The 23,428-nt window shown below is 57.9% G+C and overlaps 3 protein-coding genes across 7 annotated transcripts; 1 reads left to right on the top strand and 2 right to left on the bottom strand.

Annotated features, from left to right (window-relative positions):
- Positions 1 to 2,395: 2,395 nt before the first annotated feature.
- On the bottom strand, positions 2,396 to 5,547 carry KRTCAP2 (keratinocyte associated protein 2). Of its 2 annotated transcripts, none has more exons than XM_047784418.1 (5): positions 5,440 to 5,547; positions 4,956 to 5,110; positions 4,750 to 4,813; positions 2,785 to 2,851; positions 2,396 to 2,548 (listed from the first exon to the last, which is right to left on the bottom strand). In XM_047784418.1, exons 1-5 carry the CDS (start codon positions 5,444 to 5,446, stop codon positions 2,428 to 2,430), a joined length of 414 nt encoding a protein of 137 aa, XP_047640374.1. In that variant the 5' UTR covers positions 5,447 to 5,547; the 3' UTR covers positions 2,396 to 2,427. The 2 variants fall into 2 exon arrangements, with proteins under 2 accessions (XP_047640374.1, XP_047640376.1); XM_047784420.1 differs by having other exon boundaries at positions 5,454 to 5,536.
- Positions 5,548 to 6,023: 476 nt separating this feature from the next.
- Positions 6,024 to 16,828, top strand: TRIM46 (tripartite motif containing 46). Of its 2 annotated transcripts, none has more exons than XM_047784422.1 (10): positions 6,024 to 6,259; positions 7,652 to 7,913; positions 8,146 to 8,489; positions 9,118 to 9,261; positions 9,383 to 9,478; positions 10,802 to 11,055; positions 11,329 to 11,450; positions 12,451 to 12,753; positions 13,808 to 14,105; positions 15,720 to 16,828. In XM_047784422.1, the coding sequence occupies exons 1-10, from the start codon at positions 6,077 to 6,079 to the stop codon at positions 16,111 to 16,113; spliced, it is 2,400 nt and encodes a 799-aa protein (XP_047640378.1). In that variant the 5' UTR covers positions 6,024 to 6,076; the 3' UTR covers positions 16,114 to 16,828. The 2 variants fall into 2 exon arrangements, with proteins under 2 accessions (XP_047640378.1, XP_047640379.1); XM_047784423.1 differs by lacking the exon at positions 6,024 to 6,259 and adding an exon at positions 6,846 to 6,872.
- Positions 16,829 to 17,714: 886 nt separating this feature from the next.
- On the bottom strand, positions 17,715 to 22,844 carry MUC1 (mucin 1, cell surface associated). 3 transcript variants are annotated; one of them, XM_047784393.1, is made up of 8 exons: positions 22,710 to 22,844; positions 20,788 to 22,239; positions 20,294 to 20,679; positions 19,853 to 19,908; positions 19,578 to 19,708; positions 19,309 to 19,430; positions 19,076 to 19,225; positions 17,715 to 18,090 (listed from the first exon to the last, which is right to left on the bottom strand). In XM_047784393.1, the coding sequence occupies exons 1-8, from the start codon at positions 22,768 to 22,770 to the stop codon at positions 18,022 to 18,024; spliced, it is 2,427 nt and encodes an 808-aa protein (XP_047640349.1). In that variant the 5' UTR covers positions 22,771 to 22,844; the 3' UTR covers positions 17,715 to 18,021. The 3 variants fall into 3 exon arrangements, with proteins under 3 accessions (XP_047640349.1, XP_047640350.1, XP_047640348.1); XM_047784394.1 differs by having other exon boundaries at positions 20,294 to 21,003; positions 21,220 to 22,239; XM_047784392.1 differs by having other exon boundaries at positions 20,294 to 22,239.
- Positions 22,845 to 23,428: the final 584 nt, after the last annotated feature.

The raw sequence follows: 23,428 nt of genomic DNA, 5'->3' as shown, positions 1-23,428 counted from the left end.
GATACCCCAGCGGGGTTAATTGGTAGGTCAGATGCAGGCAGCCAGCAACTAGGTACCCCAGGGATAGGCTGGGTGGAGAGCTGAGGTCGGCGCCAACCTGCCTGGTAAAATGCACCCATCTCCTGAGGAGGGGGTCATTATTCCTGGGCCACACACTGTCTCTGATGCCTACATAGCTGGTGGCAGCAGGTACGCAGATCCCTTGGCATCGTCCTGGCACCTGCTCAGGCTCCTCCCCTAATCAGGCCCCACCCAAGCTCTCATCTTAGAAGACATGGTGCCTTCAGGTGGCCCTATACCCTAGTTGTGTCTGTGCTTGCCTGGGCTGGGACCTGGCCCTCTGCCCTCAGCTCCCACTGCAGGTCAGGAGAAAGTCAAAGTTTGACAGAGTAAGACCTAGAATCAATCCGGCCTCCCCAGAGGTCCAGGATCCACTTTGGACCATCTTTCTTCTCCCCAAGAGTCCCAAGTATGGAAACCTGCCTAGTCTCCATCACTAGGTAAGCTGGAGACTAGATCCAGCTAGGAAGAGCTTCCAGCTTCTCAGGAAGGCTCTGGTCTCTGCTGAATTCTGCCTCCACGTCCATCCTACGGGAGCAAGGAGATCTGAGCTCCAGCCCTCCCAAACTGGCCAGTCTTTCAGGTCCTCTAAGAGTTGGCTTCCAGTGGAAAGACTCTCCCAGCAACCCTCCTAGCCCTCAGGACAGGCTTACAAGGGTGTTGCAGTCTCCTGGAGGAAGGTGTGTGCTCATGGCGCCCTCTGCGGGCAAGCTGCATAAACCGCAAAGCACTCCCTCAGCCTAAGCATAGCGGAGAGAGGGACTGGGGTTCCAGCTACAAATGGGAGGGTGTGGGTGTACCTCTAATCCTTGACCAGAAATCCTTTGACTCTCTTCGTCTTCACTGGGTCGCAGCCCCTAACCCAGGCCCATCCCATGTGTAAGATTCTCCGTTCTAGAAGGGCAGGTTCTTTCATTCAACCAACCCATCAGTCTTCCCTGCCCATGATCAGGCACGGGGAGACTACAAAGCTGACCAAGGCACAGTAAGAACCCTAAAGCCGGAGTTCCCGTCGTGGCGCAGTGGTTAACGAATCCGACTAGGAACCATGGGGTTGCGGGTTCGGTCCCTGCCCTTGCTCAGTGGGTTGGCGATCCGGCGTTGCCGTGAGCTGTGGTGTGGGTTGCAGACGCGGCTAGGATCCCGCGTTGCTGTGGCTCTGGCATAGGCCGGTGGCTGCAGCTCCAATTTGACCCCCTAGCCTGGGAACCTCCATATGCCGAGGGAGCGGCCCAAGAGATAGCAAAAAGACAAAACAAACAAACAAAAACAAAAAACAAAAAACCCTGAAGCCCGCACCACCCAGCAAGAGTGGGGATGCCTGGGTGCCCCAATGGACAGTGGAAAGAGAGGTACTCCTCATGGCAGAGCATGGACAGAGTAGGACCTGAGAAGTCACATCCCCCACATCCATTAAAGCTGGCTCCAAGGTGGGTGGCCTTGTCCCTAGTGTTCTATATACTTTGCTAAAACTTAGGAAATTGCCAATTCCTTGGCTATGAGATGGAGGAGGAAAATGAAGGCACCTGAACAAAGAGAAGGGACAGTGATTCAACCTGGGAAGTCTTTCTAAAATACAGGCATACGACATCCATGCTGGAGTAGAACACATGGGTCCAGGAGGGCACTATCAGGAGAGAATTTCCACCCGCAGACTTGGAGCAGAAGGGGCAGAGGGCTTGTCTGCTCAGGGTGAGGAGCTGGAGTAACAAAGCCCCCACATGCATAAATGGAACCCCAAGGGGAGGTATCAGTGTCGGGAGACTTTCCCTCCCAGACTCCACTGTTCCAAGGTCTAATTCCAGTTCAGAAGAACAAGCCTTACTTTTTTTTAATCCTTTTTTTTTTTTTTTTTTTAGGGCCACACTGCAGCATATGGAAGTTCCCAGGCTAGGGGTCGAATTGGAATTGCAGCTGCCAGTCCATGCCACAGCCACAGCCACAGCAGGTCCTTAACCCACCGAGCAAGGCCAGGGATTGAATCCGCAACCTCATGGATACTAGTTGGATTTGTTTCCTGAGCCACCACAGGAACTCCAAGCAGGCCTTCCTGCATTGCAGTCTCTACCCCTTTTCCCAAAGGGCAAGACTGCAGATCGTTCATACACTTTTCTTCCGTGATGAGACTCTTACACAAGCATGTGCCACTCTGTGCCTGGCAAAGTGCCTGGCACTGATGGCACTCAATCAATATTTGGTAAAAACAAATCTTGGAGGAAGGAAAGCCCCCCGCCACCCAAAGGTCTGAAAACAGTAGGTACCCATCTGCCCCAGCATTCTGCACACCCATGCAGGCATTGGTAGGAGGCCCACAGCATATCACAGCTCACAGAGCTACAAAGAATCAACTTTATTAGACATTCAGGGTCAGTTTCTCTTTTTGCCCTTGCCAGTAACCTTGGCTGGTGTGAGGACTGGGGCTGTTGCCTGGTACAGAGTGGACGAGATCTTGTTGATGTAGTACAGACCAACCATGGAGAAGATGAAGCTACAGGGTGAAGGAGAAAGATCATGGCCTCAATGGCATGCGGCCAGCCTGGTGCCTCCTAGCGCAGACACCAGCACTGGGGAAAGAACCCAGGTTCAGGTTTAGGAAATTGGCAAAGAGGATGGGGTGATGGTGGGGGGGTGGGGAACAGAGCAGGAGGAGGTAGGGGAAGTCTGGAACCCTCACAGGAGGTTCTAGTGCCAGCTATGCCTCTTACCCAGCTGTCAGGCACTTACCAGGTGGTGACACAGACCCGGTGGATGAGGCCAGATGCAAAGAGAGCCAACAGTAGGCAGAGGAGAACTGAGGAGGCAAGAGGGGAACAAGAAGAGTGCTGTTTAGAAGGGAAATTGGAATTCCCGTCGTGGCTCAGTGGTTAATGAATCCGACTAGGAACCATGAGGTTGCGGGTTCGATCCCTGGCCTTGCTCAGTGGGTTAAGGATATGGCGTTGCCATGAGCTGTGGTGTAGGTCGCAGACACAGCTCAGATCTGGCATTGCTGTGGCTCTGGTGTAGGCTGGCGGCTGCAGCTCCGACTGGACCCCTAGCCTTGGAACCTCCATATGCTGTGGGAGTGGCCCTAGAAAAGGCAAAAAGACAAAAAAAAAGGGAAATACCAGGCATTCATATATGGAGCCTAGGAGAAATCTGAGACCCTGTGAATTTGGGGGGCCAGATTGGAGGGGTAGGGCATGGCAACAGCAGGATCTCAGATGCCTTACTGATGCCCAGGCAGTAAGGCCAGCTCTGGCCCAAATATCACTTAATCTCCCTATCCTGGCTTGTCTCCAATAAGAAGGAAAGGTGATAGCAGAGTCTGAAGAGCAAGGCTTGCTCCCATTTGAGGAAGAGGGTCAAGGCCTTTCCAAGGGAAGCCAGACATTGGGGATAAATTCATGAAACTGGCTGGCCAGTGTGGGGAGTCAAGGGCCTCACTCCCTGGACGCAGGTTGGAGGGAAGTGTCTGGATCCACATAGCCATGGGGGGCGGGAAGGGGCCTCAGGGTAGGACTGGAGAGAGGGTGGGAGGGCAGATCGCAGCTAGGGAGGGCAGGGCAGGTGAAGAGGGCCAAGAAGCTTGCAAATGAAGGCAATACATCTGACACTTGGTAACAAATTCTAACAAAGTTCTGGCTGCTGTATGGCTGTATGGAGGCAACTCTGGAAGCCAAGCCTGCAAAAGGGCCAGGTGGATAAAGCAAGACACAAAGAGGACAAAAAAAGGAGGGCCTTGGTCTTTGTTCTACCAGGTGAAGGGGGTCACAAAAGATGGCATGTGCCATCAGCTGGGGCATATGGCATCCCTTAGGTGATCCGGCCTTGATGTCTGATTTGGTTCATGAACGTTAATTCTCCATAAATAACTAAATCATGTTCTTGATTACATGAGCTCTAATAACAACGACTGTTTCAAATGAAAAATGATCTCGGGAGTTTCCGTTGTGGCGCAGTGGTTAAGGAATACAACTAGGAACCATGAGGTTGCAGGTTCAATCCCTGGCCTCGCTCAGTGGGTTAAGGATCCAGCGTTGCGGTGAGTGGTGATGTAGGTCACAGACATGGCTCAGATCCCGCGTTGCTGTGGCTGTGGTGTAGGCCAGCAGCTACAGCTCTGATTCAACCCCTAGCCTGGGAACCTCCATATGCCATGGGAGCGGCCCTAGAAAAGGCAAAAAGACGAAAAAAAGAAAAAAAGAAAAAAAAAAGAAAACGATCTAACAGTTATTCTTATTTGGTCAGGATTCTTGCTGAGATAGAGAGTTGATATGTGTAATACATAGGCTCTTCACGATCATCTCAAATCAATAGAATTCCCGAATATTGAATCAATGTCACCTCTGAACCTCTCAACACACTTGGTCTTGCTCCTTCTGCTGGGAACAAAGAACATCTTTCCTTGGATGTGCTCATTACAAACCCAAACCTGCTATTCCCCTCAACCTTCCCCAGGAAATGGCCAGGAAGAAACTGGGTTTCTTGCTTTCAGAAGCCTTCTCTTCTAGCTCCAATTCCAGCAGCTAGCTAAGGTGCTGGATCCAAAAGCAGCAGCTAGCTAAGGTGCTGCTTCCAGACAGTATTAATACACATATTGCCTTTTCCTAAAACACCTTTACTATTCTAAGCACCTGGAAATTCAGTACTGTGTTTGCGGAGGTTACAGGAGAGGGATCAAATATTCCACCCTCAATTTCCACTTACTCTCGGGGAAGATCTTTGCTTGGAATCCTTTGCCAAAGACAAGATTCTCCAGATTATTGAAGGCCTGGGTTGAGAGAGTGAAGGAGTAGGACGTGCACAGGAGTAGGAGGGCAGAGCTCTGTGGGTAACGGGAGGGGTACAAGCCTGTGGCCCTCCACCCTCCCCACCCTCAAACACGTCTGCTTGCTCCACCTCAGGGAGGATACTGTGAGAGAGAAGACGAAAAGGCCGGAACCAAGTAGGCCGCCCTGGATGGTGAGCCACTCGGTGGAGGCCAGCTGCCGGCTGTACATCTGCATCCCAGCGAAGAGCAGCAGGGACAGGAGAGAGGAGAGCGCCAGCGAGGTGCCCGTACCCACCACTGCAGCGGAGTAGAGAAGAGACGGAGATTAGGCCCAGTCCTCCCTCCAGCAGCTGCAGGCAGATCCGGCAGGTCCGGGAGTCGAGGGCCCGACCACTTCCAAGCGCTCCCAGGACTGCAGCCATCCTCCGCAACTCCCAAAACCCGCGGCGACCCCCCAGGAATTCATTCCTCAGCCCCAGATGCCTCGAACCCTCCCGCCCTGGGGAAATGCCCGCCCCCCTGGAACCCAGGACACGTCAGCTCTGCGGGAAGAGGACGAGGAAAGCTGGTCCGCCCAACTCCGACCCCACTAGCCCGTCCAGGTGGGATCCCGCGGGTCCCGTTACCCATCATGCCCTGCCCTGGGGTCCAATTGGCGCCGCGGTCCGAGAGGAGAGCCGAACCGGGAACGGTTGGCTATGCGCATGCGTCGGCCCCAAACGTGGACTTGCTTCTCCCCAACGTCTTCCTCTTTCTCCCCCGCCGCGCCTGGGCGCAGCGCCCTCTCCCGGAAGGGAGGAAATAGTTCATGCAAAAGCAGCCTTGGCCACCACCCTGATCCCCCGCTCTTCTCCGCACCCGGAGCATCTGCCGCCTCTCAGTGCACGCTGCACTTAACTCTTCAAGTCACTGGACCCATGAACCATAGTCTCTAGCCCACGTCTGTCTTCTTTGCCATTCACGTCAGCCCTAGTGCCCTTTCCTTAAAACTCCCTCCCCCATGATCATTGCCTCGTGGACTCTGCCCAAACCAAAATCAAGTACTTCCATCCTTAAGCCCATCTTTCTCTGAAACTATCCTCTTGCTTTCTCTGAGCAAGATTAGGAGCCAATAAAGAATTCGAACATAAGAAATGGCACCCCCTTCAGATACCATTCCAAGTTACCCACCGCCACCCACCACCGCCTCCTGAGAACCACGTGGGGAAAACTATTTCCCACCTCCTACCTCGACCGGCGCTGTTCGAGGATGGTCCCTTGAGCATGCGCAGTGACATCTCACCCCACCCCTCCCCACATCCCCACTGGGCTCCAGCATTAAGCCCGGGGTTCGCAGCCGCAGCCGGGATCGGGCACCCGGGGGCGGGCGGGCATGGTAGGGCCATGGCTGAGGGTGAGGATATGCAGACCTTCACTTCCATCATGGATGCACTGGTCCGCATCAGTGTGAGTTAAGGTGGGGTCGAGGGAAGGGGAGGGGGAGTATAGGGGTCCCGGGTTGGCCGGAACCTGGAACAGGTGGGGATCCTGCAAATGCTGGGATGTAGACAGCGGGCTGATGATGGCAGAAAGAACTGGGGGGATCGGGTTGCAGGCATGTGAGGGTAATCTGGGGGCACCCCTGTGGTAAATGCCGTGAAGGCGTCCATCTGCTGGGATGTAAGGAACCTGGAGCTGCCCGGGCGCAGGGGGCGGCCCGGGTTAGCCGCCAGCCGTGCACCGGGGCTGGGCTGCAGGGCAACCGGGCTATGCTCTGAGGAGGGGGCGTGAGTGAGCTTGGATATTTTCCAGGAAAACTGAGGACAGGTGGGGGGAGAGCAAGGAGCCGCTCCGCGGTGTAGTTCCCAATTTGGACCCCTCCCAGAGACCCCACCCCACCGCACCCCCACTCAAGGCTGCCTCCGAGCCTGCGGTTGTCATGGCAACCCGTGCCCGGCTCTCCCAGGGGCGGTGCCAACCCTGCTCCCCCCCACCACTTCCTTCCCCCTCCCTCCCTGTCCCTCCCTCCTTTGTGTCAGCTGCGCCCCTGACCGGGATGGCTGCGAAGAGAGGGACCAAGGTGAGGTGTGGGGGTGGGGCATAGCTTCAGGACCCCCCGCCACCAAAAAAGGGAGGGGTACTTCCGGTGGGGAGGGGGCAAGGAGGCGGGGCGCTCATTTTTTTTCCCTTGCTAGGGGAGGGGGTTGCGGCAGGCCAGGTGGTGCCGGGGGAGGAAGCAGGAGGGCCGGAGCGTGGGGGGCAAAAGGGAATGGGTTAGAAGGAGCCGGATGGGTTAGTGATGGGGAATGGAAGCGAGGGCAGCTGCAGGCCGGAGCCGCGGCAGGAGGACGGGCAGGGTGAGCAGAAGGATGGAGAGAGCCTGGCTATAGGGAGGAGTCACGCGGGGGAGGGGGGAGGAGGGGGGGAGTCAGAGAAGGGGGCGGGGGTCCGCACGGAGCTGCAGAATGGGCGGTGTCCTTGAGAGGAGTGGCGGGGGCAGGCGGCCCAGGGATGGGGGGGGATGGGGCCAAGGCCAGGTGAGAGGGGCTGCAGGTCTGGCTGGGACTGGGACGGTGAAGGATGTGGGGCCTGAGGCTGGGGTAGAGGCGAGCTTCGACCATCCCTCCTCCTTAGGTTCTGTAGCTCTGCAGGAGGGAAACAGAAGCTAGAGACAGGGAGCCGGGAAGGCCTGTGAACCAGGCCAGGGCTGGTGCTGGAGAAAATCCACAGCTTGTCCGATCCCTTGTAACTTGTCTTGCCCATTCCTGAGATCCCGTGGGTCTCTTAGGGCAGCTGAGGGGCCTGTGGAGAGATGTCCAGGTGTCCAAGCTCTGATCCAACCTCCCGGTCCCTCCACAGACGAGCATGAAGAACATGGAGAAGGAACTGCTGTGCCCAGTGTGTCAAGAGATGTACAAGCAGCCACTGGTGCTGCCCTGTACCCACAATGTGTGCCAGGCCTGTGCCCGGGAGGTGCTGGGCCAGCAGGGCTACATAGGCCATGGTGGGGACCCCAGCTCCGAGCCCACCTCTCCTGCCTCCACCCCTTCCACTCGAAGTCCCCGCCTCTCCCGCAGAACTCTCCCCAAGCCAGACCGCCTGGACCGGCTGCTTAAGTCAGGTGGGGCTGGCGCCTGTGGAGTGGGGGTGAGGATGCTGGGATGGCCATTGGGAAGGCGGAAGGGGTCCATCTCTGGCCAGGGGCATCTGTCTTTTTCAGGCGGTGGAGAGACAGCCCATCCAGGCTCTAATGAGAGCCGAGCTCTGGCGCAATAAAAATTCATTTTTTAATTGAACAGATGCCCCAAGCCGGCTATAATTTTCACTTTCCTGCCTCCTCGGCCCATCCACAGGCTTTGGGACGTACCCCGGGCGGAAACGAGGTGCCCTGCACCCCCAGGTGATCACGTTCCCGTGCCCAGCCTGCCAGGGCGATGTGGAGCTCGGGGAGCGGGGCCTGGCAGGGCTGTTCCGGAACCTGACCCTGGAGCGTGTGGTGGAGAGGTACCGCCAGAGTGTGAGTGTGGGTGGCGCCATCCTGTGCCAGCTGTGCAAGCCCCCGCCACTAGAGGCCACCAAGGGCTGCACCGAGTGCCGTGCCACCTTCTGCAACGAGTGCTTCAAGCTCTTCCACCCCTGGGGCACCCAGAAGGCCCAGCACGAGCCCACCCTGCCCACCCTCTCCTTCCGCCCCAAGGTGAGCCAGCCTTTGCAGGGCCTGGGGAGGGAGGGGCATGGTGGTGCTGGGTGGGAGGGGTCGCCCAAAAGGAGGTGGCCAGGGCGGTGCCACTGCCTAGCTCCTTTTGTCTGTACCAAAAAAGGCACCGGACCAATCTTTGAACATCTTTGAGCCTCCATCTCACCTGCTGAATGAGGATTAAATATCCATAGCTGCAGGGTTGTTGAGAGGATCTCTGAGCTAATGTTTGTGGAAGTTATTTATACACTAAAAAGGTCTGTATGCGTTCATTCATTGAACAAATATTTAACAAGCACCTGTGTGCCTGGTGCTATTCTAGGTGTTGGGGTTACACAGAAAACAAGATGGACAAGGCTAATTATTAACCGCAAGGCTAAGGTTATCCTCCTTATTGTTATTACCACACATTGCTGTGAGGTAAATGCAGGGTGGAGCAAGGCTAATGCAGGAAAGGTGCTCGTTGATGCCGGGGTGTACCACCAGGTGGCACTGTGGAGCACCACCACCTGAACCTGCCTCCATCCCCATACAACCAGCAGAGGGAGGGCACCAAGTGGCTCCGTGGTGGGCCAGCACCCTTACCCACACCACTGGCTGACTCTCTCATTGCTCCTTCTGTCCCTAGGGGCTGATGTGCCCAGATCACAAGGAAGAGGTGACCCACTACTGCAAGACGTGCCAACGGCTTGTATGCCAGCTCTGCCGTGTGCGACGTACGCACAGTGGCCACAAGATCACACCAGTGCTCAGTGCCTACCAGGCCCTCAAGGTGAGGACCCCTGCCTCACTGGACCCCAGTGCTAACCCGCACTCGCACCCTCTCACACCTCCTCTTCACTGCTGGCTTCTTCGGAGTCAGGCACAATGCCCACCTCTTTCTTCCCCCTCAGGACAAGCTGACAAAGAGCCTGACATATATCCTGGGAAACCAGGACACAGTACAGACCCAGATCTGTGAGCTGGAGGAGACCGTGAGGCACACTGAGGTGAGGGAGGGCAGGGAGGCCGGGCCCGGCCGGGGAGCGGGAGCAGGAAGGGGCGTGGACCAGCCACGGCCCAGTCCCCTGGTTGCAAGCTCAGGAAGCCCATGGAGGGGCCCATGGTCCTGTTGAGGTTCTGGTTAAACCAGGTTGTCAGGAACAGCAGTGCCCCAGGCTGTGCCTGAGACTGCCATAGGGACAGAGTGGTTCTCACCCAGGAGAGGGAGAGCTTGAAAAGCCTCGCGGATGTAGCTCAGATGGCTTCAGCCTCGGCTCCCTGCTGAGGATGGCACACATGCCTGGACCAAGGAGGGTGAGAGAGTGAGGCGATGGCTCAGATACCACTTGCCAGTTTACTTGAGTCGGCTGAGATAGGAATGGGCGATAAGGATGGCATAAATGCTGGCGGATACTAGTGCAGTCCTGGTGGGCGTTAGTGCAGTTATGGCCTTTTTTCTTTGCTTTTTAGGGCCACACTTGCAGCATGTGGAGGTTCCCAGGCTAGGGGTTGAATGGGAGCTACAGCTGCTGGCCTAGGCCACAGCCATGGCACATCAGATCTGAGCCGCGTCTGTGACCTACACCATAGCTCCCGGCAACGCCAGATCCTTAACCCACCAAGCGAGGCCAGGGATCGAACCTGCAACCTCATGGCTCCTAGTCGGATTTGTTTCCGCTGCACCACGATGGGAACTCCCAGTCATGGCCTTTTATCTGGGGGAGTCCCTAAGGCTTCAGGATTATGATGCGGGTATCCAGGAAGGTGAGCACACATAGTCAGGAGTTGAGCCCATCTGGGTACACAGGGGCCCATCTGGGTATGCAGAGCCTGGCCCTATTAGAATGCATAGGTTTGAGTTCCCTGGTGGCACAGCGGGTTAAGGATCCCGCATTGTCACTGCTGTGGCACAGGTTCCATCCCTGGCCCAGGAACATCTGAATGCAAAAAAAAAGAATGGGTAGGTAAGATTTCCCCAGATCCATGGTGCGGTGCCCCAGGAGGCTGATGCACGTGCTACTTTGAAGCATTCAAGAAGATAGTGGAGTTCCTGTCGTGGCTCAGTGGAAATGAATCTGACTAGGAACCATGAGGTTGCTGGTTCGATCCCTGGCCTTGCTTAGTGGGTTAAGGATCCGGCATTGCTGTGAGCTGTGGTGTAGATCGCAGATGCAGCTCGGATCCTGCATTGCTATGGCTGTGGCGTAGGCTGCCGGCTATAGCTCTGATTAGACCCCTAGTCTGGGAACCTCCATATGTGTGGATGCGGCCCTAAAAAAAAAAAAAAAAGAAGAAGAAGAAGATGATAGTAAATGTTGCTCTCTGGGCAGGTGAGCGGTCAGCAGGCCAAGGAGGAGGTGTCCCAGCTGGTGCGGGGGCTGGGGGCTGTGCTGGAGGAGAAGCGGGCGTCACTGCTTCAGGCCATTGAGGAGTGCCAGCAGGAGCGGCTGGCCCGTCTCAGCGCCCAGATCCAGGAGCACCGGAGCCTGCTGGATGGCTCAGGTCTGGTGGGCTACGCTCAGGAGGTTCTTAAGGAAACAGACCAACCTTGCTTTGTGCAAGCAGCCAAACAGCTGCATAACAGGTACTCAGGGGCGTGGCACAGGGGCTCAGGCTCCTGCGGGGTAGGGGCATCGTGGGTGTAGCTCATGTATAAGACAGAGTTGGGAGTTCTGTCCGATGGAGAATCAGGCCCTGGGGATTTTCACCAGGCCAAACCAATGCCCAGCTTGTCCAAAGGGACAGGAAGAGACCCACAGCAGATACCAGGGCTCCAGGGACAGGCAAGGCAGAATCAAGGGGACGGGTGGTGGCTACCCAGATGGTAGTGCCTGACCCTTGCCTGCCCCCATCCCAGGATTGCCCGAGCCACCGAGGCCCTTCAGACGTTCCGGCCAGCTGCCAGCTCCTCTTTTCGCCATTGCCAGCTGGACGTGGGGCGTGAGATGAAGCTGCTGACAGAGCTTAACTTCCTGAGAGGTGAGGAGATGGCCAGGCCCCATGCCCAATTAGAGCCTTCCTCCCTTCTTCCCCAGCAGCGGGCCCGGGGGGCAGTGCCCACCAGGGAACTTCCCAGCCTCCTACCCGGCCCGGCTAGCCACCCCGCCCACCAGCCCATCCGGCCACCCACACGGTCCCACCGCGCTCAGCGCTGCTTCTCCCTCTCTTTGTTTGTAGGCTGTGGCCACCGCGGACTCTGCTCCGGAGCACCCCAGGCAAGTCAGCGGCCCTGCCCCGGGGGTCCTGCCCCCCCCCCAACGCCAGGCCCCCTGCCCTGCCACTCCCACTCAGCCCGGCTCCCCACTCATCACTTGCCTCTCTTTCCTGACCTCCCCAGACGCCTCCTGACCTGGTGCCCCCCCCCGACCCCCCACCAGTGCTCTGTCTCTCTCTCATGCCTTCCTTAGGTGCTGGCCTAACCCTTGCCCTTCTGACCTTTTGTCCTTGTGACCTTTGCCCTCTAGACTTTCCTCCTCTTCTCCTTGACTCCTGTTCCCTGCCATCAAGCTCTTGCTTGCCCTCTGCTGTCCCCCATTTTCTGTCCTGCCGACTCTTGCCTCTGTCTCCCGCCCCCTCGGTTCCCTCCTTCCTGTTCAGCGCCCTCTTGCCTGGGTTCCAGTGGCCATTGCCTGCCTTTTCCTGGGGCTCCTCTTTGTTCATAGACTAAAAAGGGTCATAGAAAGAAGGGACCCCTTCTGATATGAGCCCCTCATTTGACAGAGGAGGAAGCTGGGGCCCAGAAAGGGGGTCCAGAGTGAGGGAGTGGCAGCCCAGGACCCGGCCCCAGGCCTCCTGCCCCTCCTTCTGCCTTGGGCTCTGCCCTGCCCGTCCTTGCCCGGGGGCCCAGACAGGTGTCTTCCCCAGATCCCTCTCACTCACACTCACCCCCCCGGCTCCCGCTGCTTTCCCCTTTCCTGCCCGCCCTCCACGCCAGGCCCGTCGCCAGGCCCTGACGGATCCCCGCTGTCTCTTCCAACAGTGCCCGAGGCTCCAGTCATCGACACCCAGCGCACCTTTGCCTACGACCAGATCTTCCTGTGCTGGCGGCTGCCCCCCCACTCGCCACCGGCCTGGCACTACACCATTGAGTTCCGGCGCACGGATGTGCCAGCCCAGCCGGGCCCCACCCGCTGGCAGCGGCGGGAGGAGGTGAGGGGCACCAGCGCCCTGCTTGAGAACCCTGACACGGGCTCTGTGTACGTGCTGCGCGTCCGCGGCTGCAACAAGGCGGGCTACGGCGAGTACAGCGAGGATGTGCATCTGCACACGCCCCCAGCGCCTGGTGAGTGGCCACAGGGCACGCCGGGCCCCGGGCCCCGGAGAGATGCCATAAGCCAGCGGGTTGCGCTCCCTAGACTGCCCGGGTTCAAACCCCAGCTCGGCTTCTTGCCAGCTATGTGGCTTTGGGCACGTCACCATCCCTGGACTTCAAGTTCCTCTTCTGTAGGGACAGAAAGGACACTGAGCTCCTGGAGTTGTGAGAATTAAGTAACATGATAACATGAGCCATCTTAGCCGTGTTTCCAGCTCCTGGTAAGGGCTCACTGAGTGTGGGTAAAGCGACTCTTCAGAAAACAGTGGGGGGAGTTCCCCTTGGGGCTCAGCAGCAACGAATCCAATTAGTATCCATGAGGATGCAGGTTTGATCCCTGGCCTCACTCAGTGGGTTAAGGACCTGATGTCGCCATGAGCTGTGGTGTAGGTCCCAGCTGTGGCTTGGACCCCACGATGCTGTGGCTGTGGCACAGGCCAGCAGCTGTACCTCCGATTCAGCCCCTTGCCTGGGAGCTTCCATATGCTGCAGGTGTGGCGCTAAAAAACAAAAACAAAAAAGAACAGAAAACAGTGGGGACTCTGGGGTGGAGGCTCGCTGGAGGAGCATCACCTCCTGAGAGGGGGCAGAAGGGTGAGGGGTTGGGTGTGAGGGCCAGGGGTGAGCACCAGAATGCAGCACCAGAATGCAGCCTGGTGTAGGAGATGGTGGTGAGATGTCACCAGGTGGAATGTCACCAGCAGTGGAGACCCTCCATGGGGCAGTGGGGGAAAGAGTTGGGAGGCAGCATTGCGAGTCAGCTGGGTCTGGGGGACTGGCTCCTATGCCCACTGGTCATCACTAAAACTCTTCCTGGGGCCCCATGCCCACTTGGGATGCCCCTTCTTCTCTCCTTATGCCCCCCACTCCAGTTCTCCAGGCCTTGTTCCCCAGAGCTCCCTGCCCACTCCTTGGCAACCACGTTCTGCAATCTCCTGGTGTCTCGTGCTAACACCTCAAGGTCCCCAGTGCCAGTGTTTGTCCCTGAAGTCCTTCCTTCTGTCTCAACCCTCCCCCGCTCCAGTCTTGCACTTCTTCCTCGACGGCCGCTGGGGCACAAGCCGAGAGCGGCTGGCCATCAGCAAGGACCAGCGCGCGGTGCGGAGTGTTCCAGGGCTGCCCCTGCTGCTGGCTGCCGAGCGCCTGCTGACGGGCTGCCACCTGAGCGTGGATGTGGTCCTGGGCGATGTGGCTGTGACCCAGGGCCGCAGTTACTGGGCCTGTGCCGTAGACCCAGCCTCCTACTTGGTCAAGGTGGGCGTCGGGCTGGAGAGCAAGCTTCAGGAAAGCTTCCAGGGTGCCCCCGATGTGATCAGCCCCAGGTCAGGCCTCTCTGGAAGGGATGAGGGTATAGGGCCCTGGGTCGGGGAGCTGGGGACAGGGCGGGGGTGGCAAGGGGAGCACATTCGCTGGGATGGCGCTGCCAGGAGATAAGGAAGTAAGAGGAGCATGGGGGCTAGGCTGGGGGGCCTGCGGTCAGGAGAAATGTGGGCTCAGTGAAAGGGCTTTGAGCAGCGCTGTTCAGAGTGGTTGCGGAAAGGGCGCCATCTCCACGCCCCTTCCTCTGTCACTCAGGCCATCTCTCCAAGTCTCCATGTCCTTTCTCCCTAACACCCCATTTCCAACATCCTTTCTCCACCAAGCCTTTTCTCTCCAGTACCTCCTTCACCCACATCTTTTCTCAACATCCTAAACTTCTTCCTCTAAATGTCCCATCTCCATACCCTCTCACCCCCAACATCCTGTTTAACACCCGCCCACTCGGGCTTTTCTTTTCCTTTTTTTTTTTGGTCTTTTTGCCATTTCTTGGGCCGCTCCCGCGGCATATGGAGGTTCCCAGGCTAGGGGTCAAGTTGGAGCTGTAGCTGCTGGCCTACACCAGAGCCACAGCAACTCAGGATCCAAGCCGTGTCTGCGACCTACACCACAGCTCACGGCAACGTCGGATCCTTAACCCACTGAGCAAGGCCAGGGATCGAACCTGCAACCTCATGGTTCCTTGTCGGATTCGTTAACCACTGAGCTACGACGGGAACTCCCCACACGGGCTTTTCTGACTCCTTTCTGGGCAGCACTCTACCCCCCCAACACCCCACTTCTTCAAAATGCCTCCTCTCCCACACCAGTTCCCTCCTAAACCTCTGGTCCCCAACCCTGCATCCCGCAACATCTTTCATCTAAAACCCTGACCCGCCCTCAGTTCTCGCCCACGATCTACCATCCCAGTTTCCTTTCTCTGCTTTCCCTGCCTCCCTAGGACCTTAAATCCCTAAGCCTTCATCCTTCCAAGATTCTCTCACCTTTAAAACCCCCTCCCAGGGAGGCCCCTTTGTGGCGCAGTGGAAACGAATCCCACTAGGAACCATGAGGTTGCGGGTTCGATCCCTGGCCTCTCTCAGTGGGTTAAGGCTCTGGTGATGCCGTGAGCTGGGGCGTAGGTCGCAGATGTGGCTCAGATCCTGCATTGCTGTGGCTGTGGCTGTGACCAGCAACTCTAGCTCTGATCAGACCCCTAGCCTGGGGAACCTCCATATGCCACGGGTGCGGCCCTAAGAAGCAAAAAAAAAAAAAAAAAAAATCAAACAAACAAAAAAAACCCTCCCATCATGAAATCCCAGCAGCACTCTGCTCACCACCCTCCAATGTCAGGAGCGCTGATCCCTTCAGTGCGCTTGAGCAATACCGTCTATCCTTTTCCCCCACACCTCTCTGGCCATTGTGCTATCCTTTCAATACCCTCTTCCACCAACAGAACCCCCAACCCTATATTCTAACCCCTGTCTCTCCAACATGTTTTCTTCTCAATACCTCACATCATCCTTCGAACCACTTTCTCCCCGGCATTCCATCCTTCCAACACCTCAGCCCTCTGGCCCCCTCCCCCACCCCTGTACGCCACCCCCCAGCATCTTCCTCCCCAACGCTGCCTCCTGCAGGTACGACCCGGACAGCGGACATGACAGCGGTGCTGAGGATGCTACCGTGGAGGCGTCTCCCCCCTTCGCTTTCCTAACCATTGGCATGGGCAAGATCCTGCTGGGAGCCGGGGCCAGCTCAAATGCAGGGCTGACCGGGAGGGATGGCCCCGCTGCCAGCTGCACAGTGCCCCTGCCGCCCCGCCTGGGCATCTGCCTGGACTACGAGCGGGGTCGGGTTTCCTTCCTGGATGCTGTGTCCTTCCGAGGGCTCCTGGAGTGTCCCCTGGACTGCTCGGGACCTGTGTGCCCCGCCTTTTGCTTCATTGGCGGTGGCGCCGTCCAGCTGCAGGAGCCCGTGGGCACTAAGCCTGAGAGGAAGGTCACCATTGGAGGCTTCGCCAAGCTGGACTGACTCTTCCAAGCCTCCTGAAGCCGGGTTATTCCTCCAGCAGCTTCTCCTTCAAACTCTTCCTACCAGGTGGTCCTGTCCCTCACCCTGTCTTCCCAGGGCCTTCTCTTGACCAAGAGACTCTCCTCTGCTCACCTCTCTGGATGTCCCCATTCTCTCCATTGCCTCTTAACCCAGGGCCCCACCCCTATCAAGTCTCTGCCCCATGCCCTGCCCTTGGCATCTTTTACCCAAGTCATGGAGAGCGCCCCTTCCCTGACCCTGCCCTGTGCTCCTTCCCAGGCTGATTGGGAGGGAAGGCGCCTGGAACACTGGGCATGCTCCCCAGCTCTGCCCTCTGTCCTGCCAAGCTCCCGGCCCCATCAGCGCTGAACTCCAGCCTTGGGGCCAGCAGGCTTTTTGGCTGGACACCGCCCGGGCACTCCCTGGTGAGGGGAAAAGGGACCCTATCATCCTGCTTTAATTTATTCGGGTCCCTGTACCCCCAGCCGCATGCCTTTTATTTCCCTCGTCGCCCTCTTGCATGCTTTACCTGTCCTGCACCCATGCCAATGTGCCAAGTCTCCCTTGGGGGCCCAGCTGAGGTTGAGTGTTCCCATTGGGTGGGGCCTGGCGAGGCCTCTGGTACCTGCTGCTGCCCCCCCTGCAGTGGGTACTTCTAGGCCTGTGCCAAGCAACAGATGTTATTTTCATGGTTTATAAACAATAAACTGTGATGCCAGGCCTTCCTGTGATGTCTTCCTTTGAGCATTCCTCTTCATTTCCGTGCTGGGTGTGGCAGGCGGAGGGATCGAGGGTGCTCTGCTATTGCTCAGAGCAGGGGTGCTGAGGGATCTGGCACCTGAAGGAAGAAGGTCGCCAAGCTTGGTGCCTTCCCCCTCCTGCCACACCTGTCTGGGCTCAGGCCCGAGCCGACGGTGGCCGCCAGGGGGCGCATCGCTCCGGTGGCCGCTGGCGTCCGCCCTACGACGGTGCGTTGGTAGAAGTGGCGCCAGGCCCGAGGGTATGTGGTCGAGGGGGCGGGCCCGGTGCCTGGGCCCATAGGGATCAGGGAAACAGAACCACTTCCCCATTCTCAGGGTGCTGGGTGGCAGACCCCAGAGCCAGCGGGCGGGTGGGGCCGACGGGGAGGGCGCAGGTCCGGCGCCAGCCCCCCGGATCTGACACGGAGCTTATCGTGGCCCTGTTGACTCTGCCACTGTTGTCACCGCCCGAAGACTGACTTCACACTCGGACAGCCCCGAATAGAGCTGCTTGGCGGCACCGTGCCAAGGGGAGAGGAGGCCGCGGGGATGAAACCCAGGCCCAGGGAGAGGGGAAAGTCACGGGCATGTGGGCGGAGCCGGGTCACACCGGCCCCTGAGCCCCGGGAGGTTTCGTTTCCTCCTTCCTCTTGTGCCACCAGCCATGCAGGAAAGGTGACTCGAGGTCTTCCACCGGCCACTCTTTGCCCCAATGTCCTCTCTCCAGGGCTCCTGCTTCTCAAATGAAGCCCGCCCCTTCTGGCCAAGCTTCCCTTTTCTCTCCCAAGGCCCCTTCCAGAACCCGTTACATACATTGGGACCACCCCCACCTATCTAAGGTCACAGAGGACAGCTCAGAAGTTGGCAGTCAGTGCGGAGGAGGCCCACGTTTTATTCAGCCACGGTCAGGTTCCCACTCCCATCTTGGAATTTTCCAGGCAGTCCTCCTGGGTGCCACTGCCTCAGGCATGTCCCCCAGGCTCGGATGGACTTCGCTAGGGCTCAGATGGGTTAGGGGACTTGGTGGGACCTGTGAGGAAGATTGTGGGCAGCCCACCTGTGCTCCCAGCTCATCAGCCCAGAACAGAGTTGGGGGCGGGGGCTCCAGCAGGGAAGAACCTCAGGGAGGCAGCTGGCATTGGCTGGGCGCTCAGCCGGCAATGTGCCCCTACAAGTTGGCAGAAGTGGCTGCCAGGTTCGAGTAAGAGAGGCTGCCCCCACCGTTGCCTGCAGAAACCTAGGTGGGGGAGAGAAGGGAGCCAGGATGAGAGACAGAGGCCTTCCTGGGAGAAACTTCCTCCCCAAGGCTCCTGGATGGCACCCCAGGCTGGGGTAAATGGTCTGGGAGCCGAACTAGCTCTCAAAGGGTTAATTCGGAGAGAGCACCTGCTGGTCCCCACCAGCAGCCAGGTGACTGTAAACAGGGCCGCTCCTCCTCCCTCCGCCCTCCTGCACGCCCTGCTCTCCCTTCCTGCCTTTCTTCCCCCACTCTCTGCTCCTCCAGCCCAAGGAGGTTTTATGTGTGTCTGTAAAACCTAGAGAAGGAAGTCCCCAAGTGGAGGAAAAATGGGGTCAAGAAAAGGAAACTCCTCTCTCCTCCCCCACCTGGAGTGGCTTCCAGCCCAGGTAGCCAAGTAATTATTTACTAGGTCCCAGAGAGAAAGGCCAGAAGAAGAAAGAGGGAGGAGGGATCTGGGCCCCCCTCCAATTCCCAAGAACCGCAATTCCCAGAGTCCCCACCCACCGGCACCCAGGCTCACCCTGCTTGGCGAGACTTCTTCCTCAATTCGGAGACCCCTTGGCCCCACCAGCCTGTCTCAATCTACCCTCCATTCTTGGGAGACAACCAGAGGGCACAGGGGCTCATTCCCCGTGAGTCCTGCATAAAGGGCTCCCCTGGGCGCTGTGCCCCACTCATTTCTCCTCTGGGCATCCCAGGGAACAGCCCAGGCACTAATTCCTAATTCCCCGAGCAGTGACTGCTCTGCTGGGAGGGCTGGGAGTGGGGGGCACTCTCTCTCGAGGTCCCCTTTCTCCCGTGGTCTCTGCCCCAGGCCTTTCCCCCAGAACTCCTCTCACCTCCTCCCCCATCCATGTCAGGCCCTCACAGTCAATTCACCTCTCACCTCTTCTAAGTTCTCTGGGCTTCCCCAGTACCCCAGTCAGAACCCCCGCCCAGCCACAGCCTCTGCCTCTCTCTGCCTGGGGGGGCCCATCCTCACCTGCTCATAGGGGTTCCGTTTGGTACTGCCGGGGGGCACATAGCGCCCATGGGTGTGGTAGGTGGGGTACTCGCTCATAGGATGGTAGGCGTCCCGGGTCGGAAAGATGTCCAGCTGCCCACAGTTCTTTCTTCGGCACTGACACACAGCCTGGGGAGATAGGAGGTTGAGGGGGACCACGGAGGGCCTGCCCACAGGGGGACCCTGGTCAGGGCTAAGGACTGAGCACTTACCAGGGCGATGACATAGATGATGGCCAGGGCGACCAGAATACAGACCAGCACCAGCAGGGCAATGCCCCAGCCGGGTACCCCAGACCCAGGCTGAGCAGAGGAAGGAAATGGTGCATCAATCACTGGAAGGAAAAGCAGGGCTCAGGCCAGTCTACCAAAGGAGGTGACCCTCCCCCTACCAGCACCAAGAGAAAAAGCAGCCCAGATGCCGGAGAAAGACTGGCCCGGGGCAGTGTGGGGCTGGGTGGCAGCTGGGGAAGTGGCCTCACCACTAACTTCACTGATGGTCAGGTTATAGGTGCCCGCTTCCGCTTTAAGCCGATCAAACTGTGTCTTCAGGTTGTGGGCAGCGGCACTGTCTTGGAAGGCCAGAATCAGCTCTACCAGTACAGATCCTGGCCTGGTCACAGAGAAATGGGCAACTCAGCCATGGGGCCCAGCTTCTGGGTCAGCACATCCCTCGCAACCACAAGCACGCCAGCCGCTGCCCACAGTCATGACACTGTCCACCCATCCCACACAGAGTCCACCCCGAGAACTGTACCTGAACTTGATATAAAGGAGTCCCAGAAGCCTGTCTTCTTTATAAACCTGCAAAAACTGAGATGAGAGGGAAAGGGCTAAGGTTTTGTTTGTTTGTTTCTTTGTTTTTTGTCTTTTTTTAAAGCTATTTCTTGGGCTGCTCCTGCGGCATATGGAGGTTCCCAGGCTAGGGGTCGAGTCGGACCTGTAGCCACCGGCCTACACCAGAGCCACAGCAACGAGGGATCCGAGCCGCATCTGCAACCTACACCACAGCTCACAGAAACGTCAGATCCTTAACCCACTGAGCAAGGCCAGGGATTGAACCCACAACCTCATGGTTCTTGGATTCGTTAACCACTGCGCCACGATGGGAACTCCAGGGCTAAGGTTTGATGCAAGGGGTTCGAAAAGTTCTGAAGTCTGCTTTACGGGAGCATGGTAGAAGAAAGGCAGTACTCACCAATTCAGAAATCCTTCTTTGCAGATCCTTGTAGTAGCTGGTGCTGGGATCTTCCAGGGAAGAGGTAAACTGGAGGTTTGTAATGCGAAGATACAGGAAGATCAAAGAGACCATAACTGAAGATTGCTGAGAAGTCTTAGGATGGGAGGAGGTGGGAGGGACTATGCTATGGTTAGTGCTGTTGGCAATTGTTCTGGTAATGTGGCTGGCAAGAGTGGTGGGAGTATCAGAGTGGTTGCTAGGAACTGAAGATGGAGTACCTTTGCTGACTGGGGACATGGTAGCCTTGGAAGAGGTGCCCATGTGCGTTGGAGTGACAGTTGAGCTTGAGGCAGGGCTGGTGGCTAGGGTGGAGGTGCCAACATGGACTGGAGTGGTGGCCAAGCCTGATGCAGGGCTGATGGTCGGAGAGGAGGTCCCATTGGTGGCTGGAGATGAGGTACCATTGGTGGTTGGAGATGAAGTGCCATTGTGGACTGGAGTGGTGGCCAAACCTGATGCAGGGCTGGTGGTCGGAGAGGAGGTCCCATTGGTGGCTGGAGATGAGGTGCCATTGGTGGTTGGAGATGAAGTGCCATTGTGGACTGGAGTGGTGGCCAAGCCTGATGCAGGGCTGGTGGTCGGAGAGGAGGTCCCATTGGTGGCTGGAGATGAGGTGCCATTGGTGGTTGGAGATGAAGTGCCATTGTGGACTGGAGTGGTGGCCAAGCCTGATGCAGGGCTGGTGGTCAGAGAGGAGGTCCCATTGGTGGCTGGAGATGAGGTACCATTGGTGGTTGGAGATGAAGTGCCATTGTGGACTGGAGTGGTGGCCAAACCTGATGCAGGGCTGGTGGTCGGAGAGGAGGTCCCATTGGTGGCTGGAGATGAGGTGCCATTGGTGGTTGGAGATGAAGTGCCAACATGGACTGGAGTGGTGGCCAAACCTGATGCAGGGCTGGTGGTCGGAGAGGAGGTCCCATTGGTGGCTGGAGATGAGGTGCCATTGGTGGTTGGAGATGAAGTGCCATTGTGGACTGGAGTGGTGGCCAAGCCTGATGCAGGGCTGGTGGTCGGAGAGGACGTCCCATTAGTGGCTGGAGATGAGGTGCCATTGGTGGTTGGAGATGAAGTGCCATTGTGGACTGGAGTGGTGGCCAAGCCTGATGCAGGGCTGGTGGTCGGAGAGGAGGTCCCATTGGTGGCTGGAGATGAGGTGCCATTGGTGGTTGGAGATGAAGTGCCATTGTGGACTGGAGTGGTGGCCAAGCCTGATGCAGGGCTGGTGGTCGGAGAGGAGGTCCCATTGGTGGCTGGAGATGAGGTGCCATTGGTGGTTGGAGATGAAGTGCCATTGTGGACTGGAGTGGTGGCCAAACCTGATGCAGGGCTGGTGGTCGGAGAGGAGGTCCCATTGGTGGCTGGAGATGAGGTGCCATTGGTGGTTGGAGATGAAGTGCCATTGTGGACTGGAGTGGTGGCCAAGCCTGATGCAGGGCTGGTGGTCGGAGAGGAGGTCCCATTGGTGGCTGGAGATGAGGTGCCATTGGTGGTTGGAGATGAAGTGCCAACATGGACTGGAGTGGTGGCCAAACCTGATGCAGGGCTGGTGGTCGGAGATGAGGTGCCATTGGTGGCTGGAGATGAAGTGCCATTGTGGACTGGAGTGGTGGCCAAACCTGATGCAGGGCTGGTGATTGGAGAGGACATGCCAGTTGTGGTCCTGGATGAAGTGCTAATGTGGTCTCTGGTAGGGCTGACGGTCAGAGATGAAGTGTCAGTCTGGGCTGGAGTGCTGACCAAGCTTGAGGCAGGGCTGTGGGTGATGAGTGAACTGCTGGTTGCGCTCACAGCACTTCCACCAGTGGAGTTGGGCATTGGGCTGCTTTGGATATTTGAAGTCTGTGTATCTCTGCTTGTGTGGCCAGAGGTTGTAGGAACTGTTGTCTCAGAAGAGGTGGAGGCAGCTGTAAGAAGTTGGGGTTACAGAGTCGGATTGGGGGACAAATCAGCACAAGGAGAAAATATACTCTCTGGCATCTGGAGAAGTCATACCAGGAGGATTTGGGGAGTGGGGCCCCTAGGTCAGCCCTCCTCCTTCTCCTCCCCTGCTGGCAACCCCCCTCTCTCTTCCCATATCCCCCTGCTCCTGGCTTACTCTTTCTCCGCTGCCAAGATTTGCCTCTCCAGACTTCACCCCCACCCCCCACCCCCACCAAGCTTCTCTTTGGGACATCCGCCTGCTCTTGGCACCCACTCTCCTGGGGGGCTGTCTAGTCTCAGCCTGTCCTTAGCCTCTCTCCTTTATTCGGGCACAGACTGGGCCATGCCTGCCTGCAACTTCTACCTCTTGGATGCTCTCTCCCAGGAAGCAAAACTCATAGCAAGGCTGGGAAGACCCCAGGAGCAGAGCACCACCTCTCCCCGGGCCCCTCACCTGTAAGCACTGGGAGTAGCAACAGCCCGAAGAAGAAAGGGGCCTGGATGTCCCTTGTCATGATGGCGGTAAGGTGGTGGGGAGGGGGCAGAACAGACTCAGGCAGGTGCTGCGCATGAGGTGGAGCAGGCACAGGCGCCCGCTGCTTTATACCGGTCCCCCGCCCGCCCTCCGCTCGGCCAGAGCAGGTGACAGGTGACAGAGCTCCGCCCCCTCCCCCTTTCCCTCCCTCCTCCCTCTTCCTCCTCCTCCCCAACCGTTCCTGGCCCCTCAAATAGGGTACGTGGGCTCCAATCACTCAACCCTCTGACATGTTTGTTCTTCAGCTGGCCTTCCCCTTTCACCAACCACTCCCTGGCTCCAGAAGGCGGTAAGACGGAGCCTGGGACCTGACCTGGGTCCTCATGGCTTCAGTTTTACCCCCAGGACAACAGCCAAGGTGAGAAAAGTAACAGAGAAAGTGGGCTAGGTCAAAGTCCTGAACCGCAAGGTGGGGGGTCCGCAAGGTGGTGGAAGGTCCCCCACACCACTGTCCCATTCTCATTGGGTCCCTTGCAGTCCCAATCTGGGGGCTGAGAAAGAAGGGGAAGGCTTGATGACGAATGAACAGGTACCAGTTTGGGGCCCCCCTTCCCCCACTACTTCCCGGAATAGCCCCACCCTTCTAACAGCTCCCTGCAGCGCTCCACACGCAGTTTTACCCCGAAACCCAGTCCCCG

The sequence above is a fragment of the Phacochoerus africanus genome, chromosome 6 (assembly GCF_016906955.1).
Source record: "Phacochoerus africanus isolate WHEZ1 chromosome 6, ROS_Pafr_v1, whole genome shotgun sequence".
Taxonomy (NCBI): domain Eukaryota; kingdom Metazoa; phylum Chordata; class Mammalia; order Artiodactyla; family Suidae; genus Phacochoerus; species Phacochoerus africanus.
The sequence above is the reverse complement of the archived record's forward strand: the minus strand, read 5'-3'. Positions and strand labels throughout refer to the sequence as shown.